The sequence below is a fragment of the Chamaea fasciata genome, unplaced genomic scaffold (assembly GCF_029207755.1).
Source record: "Chamaea fasciata isolate MVZ Bird 193981 ecotype frontalis unplaced genomic scaffold, bChaFas1.0.hap1 SCAF_11, whole genome shotgun sequence".
Taxonomy (NCBI): Eukaryota; Metazoa; Chordata; class Aves; order Passeriformes; family Sylviidae; genus Chamaea; species Chamaea fasciata.
In genome coordinates, this window is record NW_027094096.1 from 3,269,941 (window position 1) to 3,279,512 (window position 9,572).

General features: G+C 45.5%; 1 protein-coding gene across 1 annotated transcript in view; it reads left to right on the plus strand.

Annotated features, from left to right (window-relative positions):
- The first annotated feature begins 332 nt into the window (after positions 1-332).
- Positions 333-9,572, plus strand: part of AMER3 (APC membrane recruitment protein 3) — a 30,221-nt gene continuing 20,981 nt past the window's right edge. The window contains exon 1 of the mRNA XM_066193983.1: positions 333-3,362. Coding sequence (XP_066050080.1) covers positions 333-3,344 — 3,012 coding nt within the window. The 3' untranslated portion in view covers positions 3,345-3,362. The remainder of the gene's footprint in view (positions 3,363-9,572) is intronic.

Genomic DNA, 9,572 nt, shown 5'->3' on the forward strand with positions numbered 1-9,572 from the left:
GCCATCTTGAAGTCATAATCCTCAGTGCAAATCTGTTTATTTCTAACAGACAAAACGTTCTCTGAGCCTCAACTCCCAATCCACAACGTGCACTGTTTTCTCCTTGTTGAATCTCCCAGCCAACACACCTTCAGTTTCACTCAGTCTGTTTCTCATGCAGTACCACGACTCAATGACGGAAATGTCTGATGGCAGAGAAGCTCTATTTTATAACGCTTATTGTCCCTTCCTTTGTTCTCCAGTTGCTTTCAAAATTTACAAGTGCTACCCACCAACCTCACAATAGTTGTGTTCTGCTGGTTTTTTTACAGAAACAGATGTGAGGAAGCAGTATGGAGCTCAAGAGAGGAAAGACCTTCATAAAATCCAGTGTGCAACATGAGAAAGTGCCACCAGTGCATCCAGCTACTACCAACAAAGATGAGATGGGCAAAGACAAAAAGGCAGCTCTGGAGGGAAAACAAAGTGTGGACGAGGTCCAGCTGGCATGTTTGGCCACACACAAGAACTACAGATTCTCCACCAGAGCAGCAAGGAGTGCACCTGGTGGTCACAGCCTGGAAAAATCATCTGGCCCCACCTACAAGCTTGTAAGGAAGAGTAAAACGCATGAATGTGTTGCTGAGGCAGACAAAACAGAGCACTGCAGCCCCAGCAGCAGGGCTTGCGAGGAGGGCTTTTTTGGAAAGGGCAAGGGTCGACTTGTCAACAGCATCAGCTTTTCAGGGATGTCCAGCTCCAGCAGTAAGAAGGAGTGTGTGGTCAGCCCCAGCCAGTCTGCATGCAGCAGTCAGATGATTGATTACAGGAACTTTGTGCCACAGATGCCTTTTGTACCAGCTGTCGCAAAAACCATTCCCAGGAAGAGGATTTCCCTCAAGAGATCTAAGAAAGGGCTCAGAGATATATTTCATATAAGAAAAAATAAACCAGACAGCCTCTCATTTCTGGTGGAGAAGGACAAGAACCTGGCCTCTCCAGGCTGCAAGAGTGAGTTGTCTGGACGTCTTGCAAAGTATCTCTTCAAAACTGGAGAAACTTGCGCAGCTGATTGCTTGTCACAGGACTGCTCAGACAACGAACTGCAGTCTGACTCCTCCTACGACTACTGCAACGCCCTGTGTGAAGATGTTGCCTCCCTGAAGAGCTTTGACTCCCTCACTGGCTGTGGGGAAATCTTTGCTGATGAGAGCTCTGCTCACCTGGAGCTGGAGAACAGCAAGGAGCTTCTGCTGAGGCGAAGCAAGCACAAAGACAGCCCTGCCATGGGCTCCTTCCAAGGAGGGGTGGAGCAGCTGGCCTCTCCTGGCCAGAACGAGACAGTGGAATTTGCAAAGTTTTGGGACAACATCAACAAATCAGTAAGGCTGCATCAGAGTGCTCTGTTTGAAAAGAAGTTACTGAAGATGCCTGGTTCTGACACAGAAAGGGATAGAAGTCAGGCTGCTGTACCAGTCACAGAGCCCCAAGTGTCACCCGATAAAGAGGGTGACAATTCCAAAGACAGCTCCACAGAAACAGAAACACCGAAAAGTGAAAACCAGGAATCCACATCCACAAGTGATGAAGGCTACTATGATTCCTTCTCTCCTGGACAAGATGATGAACTGAAGGAAGCTCAGACCCCTGGTGTCCCAGGTAGATTTCCAAGAGACAGCTACAGTGGAGATGCCCTTTATGAGCTCTTCTATGACCCAAATGAAGTCAAAGTAAGCCCAATCCTTGATGATGACTTGTGTGCCTCTGAAAGTGTGTCAGAGCAAGCCATCGAAATCCCTTTGTCCATTTACAGCTTTCATGTTGGAGCTGAGGAGAACATGGCTTCCCAACCAACTCTAGACATCATTAGCCAGGGTTTCTTCCACAGCACATGGAAAGGCAAAGAATGTTTGCTAAAGCTCTGTGATACTGAGCTTTCACTGACCATGGGGATAATAAACTGGCTTCGAAAACACTCGGGACTCATCTCCTCCCCTGACTCTCTTCAGAGTCCTCAATCACAACCAGAAAAGTCCAATGATTCATTGATCCTTCCCAGTCACAGTCCAGAGCAGAAAGGGAGCACAGAAACTCAGCAGGAGACACCAGGCAAGAGTGAAGCTAATACATTTCACCTATGTGCGCCTTTGGAGGAAAGCAAACAGGCAACCCAGGCCTCTTCAGTGAACATTGCTGGGAGAGACCACAGCCTGGCCTCCTGCCTGAGCACATCTGATCTGGATTTCCAAGGAAGAGAAGGGAGTCACCACAAGGACTTATCTGCAGTGCCTGGGACTGTGGAAACCACCAGATCATCAAGTTATTCACCACAATCACAGGCTAACAGAGACAATCTACAGACACCTTCAACTGAGACTGAGAAGGTGGCAATTTCTCTGGGATGTGAGACATCCAGAGATAAAAACCCACTGCCAGAAAAGCTGAACAGAGAGAGTGGCTCTCAGAGCCCTGAAAATCCTTCATTAGATGATAATCACGAAGTAGAATCATGTTACTCCTACAAGACTGCAGCGACCTCACTCCAAGATCCCCTTGAGAGGGAAGACAGAAATAAACCAATGTATCACTCTCTCTCTATTTCCTGTGACAAGCCACCACAGCCTCTAACCCTCAATCACTTCCAGAGCTACATGAGCCCCACACCAACAGAGAGCAGCACTAACATAGTGCAGCTCTTAGAGCACTGTGTAACACAGGTGGCATCATTAAAAATCAGCTATGAAAACAAGCGCCTGGAGAACAAATACATTGGGAATGAAATGAACAGTATAATTCATAAGATGTCTCAGTACAAAAACAAGTTATTGTTGCAAAATGAATGCAGCTGCATTGCTCAAATTCCAGAATATCCCAGTACTCCTAGCACAAACCAATACAACTATGAGACAAGTTTCCAGTCTAGCAGTCTGTATCATTTGAAGCAAAATGGGGAGCAAATTTCCTCTGAAGATCAGAAAAGGAGAGCAAAAATCCTAGATGAGGTTACTCAAAGCAAGATCAATTTTGAATATGCCCAGCTGAATAACCAAGCACTCTCCTATTTAAAGGATTTTGGTCTCAGTCCAAGTGACTCTGGCCCTGAGACATCTCTTAGTAGACCAACATTTTTACCTCTCTTTAACTCTGTGTGCCCAGACATCGCTGGTACCTTCTCACAGGGCTCACACAGCACGGCTGTGTGTCTGTCCGACTCGCTGCAGCCTGAGGAGGCCAAGCAGTGCAGTCCAGAGCCCTGGAACTGTGCAGAGAGCCCCTGCCATGGCCTGGCTGCAGGGACTGCTCTGTCCCCTCTCCTAGAGGCAGTGGCCCGGGATACAGCAGTGACAGCCAGGAACCACCAGTGACACACCTGCATGGAGAAGGTGAGTGCTTAGGGGAAGGGTGAAATTAAATGTGAAACAATTCAATCTGTTTCCTTTTTCACAGAGGGACACTTTACAGCAGTGGAGGCTGAGGGATGCAGGGTCTGTCATTTCTGCAGGGGGTCACACGAGAAAGCCAGGGGTCTGCAGTGTGGAATCACAGTGCAGATGTGCCCTGTCCTGCAGGTGCACACATACAGTGTGCTCTCAAGCACAAGGGAAAGGCCAGAGTGCTGTGCTGGTGCTCCTAAGTTCACCAAAAGGATGGTCCTCCTTCTTCCAGACCTGAAGTGTTCCTTCAGAGGGTGCATTTGGTCTCTGGCCAAACCGTGCTGTGGCAGAGCAAGAAATGAAGCCGAGGCATTCTCCACATGCAAGGCTTGACAGGCTTCTCAAGAGAGGGATTACAGAGTCTGTGCTGCACCTCAAGCATTTGAAAATCCTTCAGCCACACTCACACAGCTTAGGGAGAGCCAGAATCTGCCCTGTGACACAGGGTAAGAAACACCTTTGCTGCAAACCAGAAACTGAGGAAGCACACGGTGATTGTGCTGGTTCAGGCCTGCCTGTCTCACGAGGCTTTAGGCCAGAGTGGGCACTATCTGTACAGAGAGTTCTAACTCTGTGCCAGCTGAGAAATCCTCTGGCCTCCAGCTGCTGAGAGGAATTTGTCGTAGAAGTCACTTGGTAAATTCTCTGTCATGTGCCCTGCCAAATCTGACAGATTGGCTGGACTCTGCCCAGCCTTGGCCTCTGAGACGGCCCCTTTGGAGGTGGTGGAAGACAAAGAGGAGGCTGCAGCAAGGGCCAGGACACAGAATTAAGGAACAGATCACTATTGAACAGAAGGAAACAGGGAACACAACATTTCTCTGGCTCTTGCTGCTCACAGCGGTGTGACCGCTTTCTGGTCATCTCCAAAGGCTTCCCAAGCAGCACAAACAAGAAAGGACAGTGTTCCTCTCTGTGTGAAGCAAGAACACCCTTCCGTTTTCAAGTCTGGGTAGATTCAGCCACCTGCTTTTCTCTTTACGTCATTGTGAAAATGACCTTGCCCACTAACAAGTCTCCCATTGCAGAGAGGGATATTTTTCAGGGTCTGCATGAAGTCAAGGGCCAGCGACTCAGTCTTCCACACCCTTAATAAACACATTGTTTAGTTATAATCTGTTCATCAGTAAATTAGGTCTTTCTCAACTGAAAGAAGTGATCCTGGCTTTTTTTTTTTCCCCATTTTTGTTGTAAACAATTTTGCATTTGTGGTGGTTCTGCTGATCAGCAACTCACCTTCTCGTGTCACCAGAATTTTGCGCAGAACTTGCCATCCAAGGACACACCATAGTCCTTAGAACTACTCATCTCTTTTAGATGTTTCTGAAATGATAAACTGAGTACAGATGAGGCAAGGTTTGTGCTTACAGCTAGTATATGTATGGAACCGGGACTAGGCACAGCAGCTTGGGTTAGAAGAACAGATCAATGTATGCATTGGCCTGATATTTTTATTTTGCTGTGAATATTAATCCACAGGGTTACTGCTAGGAATATCCCTGTCTTTGCAGGCTAGGAATGCAAAGGGATTCTAGTTTTGAGGAGTGGAATGCTAGGAGCAGAGAAGGGAGCTGTGTGGCTGTCAGGAGTGGTAACAGACTGTATCTTTACACTGAACAAGACATAACACAAGTAGACATTACTGGACTTGGGGCACATTCTTTGCATTGTGTCAAGTGACAGCTGCTGCGTGCCACCACGTGCCAGCACTGACGATACCTGCCATGGCAGGAATGTGACCAGGTCATGCTTTCACCTGAGTCCCAGAGAAAAGACAATTCAAGCTGTTTCCCAAGAGGGAACTGCTGATTTTTGATAAAGGTTTCTCAAACAGTAAAATGAATGAAATTTTAGAATATAGATTTAGAATTATAGAATATAGATTTACATATTCATAAAGTGGCTTTGAGGACTGGGCTCATTTTAAGGAATCATTTAACAGCAAGGTTGCTGTTTGTTACAATTTTTTGCAGAAAAAGATTTTAGACAATAGTTAAAATGTCATTTAAAAGAACTGGCTGTGGGGGCAGATACAAACACTGGAGTGTGACTGAGTTTCCCTACCCACATTTTCTTGCCTGCCCACATAAACAGATGGCCTCCAGGTTTGCCGGAAATTTTACATCTTTGTGAAGATGACTCAGGAGCTTTGTTCAGCCATGGGGGTGGTAGTGCAAGAGAGGCAGTGTACAAACACTGTGTCACCTCCGAATCCATGGAGACAGACAGCACTGAGAAACACTCCCACGCTGGACATGACTGTGCAAACTGCGAGGGCTTAGACACAAAGAATGCTCTAAAATGCCACCCCTGGGAGCTGTGAGACAAGTGGCACATCCAGAGGTGCCTCCTGCTTTGTCCCTCAGAACAAATGCAGCCCCTGATCTTGCCATGGGCTCCCAGGTCTGACCTGCAGGAGGTGGGAAGAAGGTCACCTTTCTTGCCATTTGTTGCAGGGCAGAGGGAAAGCCCTTATCAAAGGTCATTAAAATCTCCAGGTTGTGTCAGCCCATCTCAACATATCCCAGCACTCACAGTAACAAACAAGCCCATCCTCTCTCCTCCAAAAGGTGTGCAGGCTTTGCTACCCTGATGAGCACAGACACAGGACTGTGATGAAGAATGGTACAAGAAATGCCAGTCACAGCTCCTCTTCCATTTCTCACTTCCCTGGCCTTTTAGAGAGAAATCTGAAAATGCCTTGTATCTGAGCTCACCAGAAACCCCAGGCATCCTCACATGGGAATACGGAAGGCTTATGTAGAAACTGGGAATTTGGAGAAAAAATGCAATGCAAAGCATAAGTTTTCATTCTTCAGTATCTAGAGGTTAGGACTTAGGCAGTGAATGCAGCCCAACCCCTGAATACAGGGAGAATTCCTAGATCTGTACATTCATGGATCATAGAAAACAGGCTGCAGAAGTTTGTGATCTTCAACCACGTTTTTCATCAGGAAACTCCATCTCCAAAAAGGAAGCACAGTCCCCAAGCAGTGCATTGGGAGGTCTTTTCCTGACTCTTAAAACCTCTGCAACTGACCAAACAGACAACACTGGATGCCATAGCAATTAGACACATGTAGAACAAAACACTCTCTGCAAACACCAGCATTTCAGACCACTGAGCCATTTCTACCACTTAATGGGGTTTGAACTGCACCTTCCATTAACTGGTAGATGTGGTAGAGCAACAAAACCTCCTGTGCCCCCAACAATATGTGTTCACTTCATTCAAATGCTGAACTGCCACATTATGCACCAGTTGAAGATTTTGGATGCGTTTCAGTGATAGCTCTGAAAGGAGTGCATTGCAATAAGCTTGCCCTCAGGTCAGAAAAAAATACATAACTGTCAATCAAACAGGGATTGCTATAATAGATGGGGCAGCTGTAGATAAAAGAAGACAGTATTGCGTATGTGATTGGTGTTATCAAGGAATTGAGATTCAAAAGCAGATAAAATACAGCCCAGGCACTGCAAAGTGACAGAGGAATGTGTATCTGATCCTTGCCAACTGAAGGGCTACTCATGGTCTGGGCAATTCCTCTAATGCTTTTTATTCCCTGCTGGTTCAGCTTCACTCCCCCTCTCTTAAATAAGGTTGTATTTCTCCCAGACAGACAATTTCTCTATCTGATAGGCATAAAGAAGGCAGACTGCAATATCTGGATTTGATGAAAAAGGAAAAGCAGCATGAAATCTCATCTGCGTATAGGCAGTTTTCTACCCAAGTAGGGTATTATTTCTCAAAGTGGTCAGAAAGATACCTTAACAGGTGAAAAAATAAAGGCAGAACCTCTGTGCACACAGCAGGAAAAACGTATGGTAGCTTTTGAAGTCTGGTGTAAGAAATCCTCCTCTTTCCATGCTCTCTCCATGGCATAGTAAAGGGATGGCCTCTCAAGTTACACATGATGAAATGTAACAAGAATACAGCACAGAGACAGCCAGCACATTTTCTGCACTGGAAATGCCTCTGGCTCTGAAATACACACCTGTATAAAGTCAGTTACCCAGACCATGTTGCAGTGGGTATTGAAATCTCATCTGACAGCCCACCAGCCACACACACCCACACTCCTGTTCAGACAAATGCATCACAAGGTACGAACGTTCTGTTTGTCACACATGGTACCACAGAAGCAAAGAGCAGGGAGACAGAGGTGACAGGTCACTGCCTCTGCTAATACTAACAGAATGTTAGTCACCATGTGCCCACATACTTGGGCTAAATGCTAAATTAAACGATTTTCTCCTTCATTAAGTGTTGTTGCTTCTGGACTTGGCTCTGTCTCACTGCACTGTCTTCATGGTACTTTGTCATCAATGCTCATTCTACCCAAAATCAGAATTCTGTCAGGAGGAAGAAATGCTCTTGCCAGTGCACTTGCTAGAGGAGGGTTTTTCCACACAGTTATCAGCACGGATAATCTCTTAAATGCCAGATGCACTATAATGTGTTTCATTTTAAAACTGAAGAAATTGATTTGCTGCTTTACCCGCTACTGCAGCAGGATGGTTTCCATGGATACAGCCTTATAGGGACTCTATTTTCCCCCTGTTGACAACAGTACAGAAAGCTAAATTCTCATCTTCACTGCACTGGCATAAATTTGAAGCTAGGGCAATGATTCCCAGATTTAACCCTGAGAGCAGAAGTTGGCTCCCAGTCTCCTTCAGCCTTGAATTTGAGATTTCCAAGGGGGTAGCAATGGAGGGAAAAAAGAAAAAGAACAGCAGCATGGTCTGAGGGACAGGACATATGAAACACACAGTGCCTCTGTGTGAGAAGTGGGGCGAAGTCAAGGCAAAATGCAAACACACTAACTGCTCATTCAGAGGCTTCATGTCTTGTCTGACATTGAAGTGCAAAAATACAAGTCAGATTTGGGTCACAGAAATTTGGCTATGGAATTATGGAATTGGGGCCTTTTTGTTCAAATGAATCAGTTGTTGCCATTCTGAAGAAAGCCTGCTTCACTTCAGGTCAGGAAGATATAAGAGTGGGAAGAAGGGGAAAGTGAGAGCCTTGTATCCAGAGCAGGCTGCTTCTTTCATACAGGAGAGAATCTGGCCCCCTCTGGAATACAGTCTTGGGGAAACTGAATGCAAAGGAGATCCTCACCTTGAGAATGGGCTGCAAGGCCCTGATGGCATTTATACTCACAAGCCAGCAAGTAAAAATGAAGAGCCTGGTAACCTCAGCTTTTTGGATCTCAAGTGTAAAATACATCATTCCATTTCCCCCATCAGAAAATGCAGAAGGGCAGAGACAGAGGCCCCAGAAAACTGCATTCTACCTCTGCCAGTGGGCTGCTGTAGGTGTTTGGAAAAGGAGTGTCAGAAACAGAACAAACTGAGAATTTAGAAACCTGAAATAATCAATCTCCTATCTTCTGGCAACCAGCACTCTCTGAGCTAGACCTTGGCTCCTCCTGGGTGTCTGGGTTTAATGCTCCCTTTTCCAAACACCCTTAAGCATGAGAACTTCAAAGCTTTTTAATTTCTGTTATGAACCTTTCATAGTTTAATGTCTTTAAGGCCCCTCTTAAAATCTTGTGCATTTGTGCTATACTTATCAGTTTTGCTTTGCAAAACTTTAAAAATATTCCTTTTGAATTTTTTCCTTTTCTGACATCTATTTGTTCCTAAAAAAGGCACTGTCTCTTTTGTGGTCTAGCAACACTGGGGAGATTACAGACTTTTGTGATTCAGGGCAGAAGTCATCATTCAGTAGGTAGGTCTGGGGTCTCTGTAAATGAAGACAGATTTCAGAGAGATGGAAAGCACAGAATTCCCCAGCATCAATAGATTTTCTGCATTTCTCAAAAAAACCCCCACCAAACAAACAAAAACCCAAACCAACCCAAAACCAACAAGAAACCCCCAAACCTCAAACCCAAACAGAAAATTTTAAATCTGGCTAAATTAAGAGCAAAAAACTTAACCATCCAGTGAAAGGCATAGAAGACCACTGTCAGCACCAGCGCACTGGGAGCCTGCAGTGTTTTAATGAAATGCCCCAAATGAACACAGTTCCCCATCAGTCTAATGGAATGAACACTGTCCTGTTTAAAGCAAACTCTCATACTGGTCAGTTCTTCCAGAAAGATTAGACTGTGTACAACTGGTGTGGCAAGTTTTCTCTGTCACTCAAAT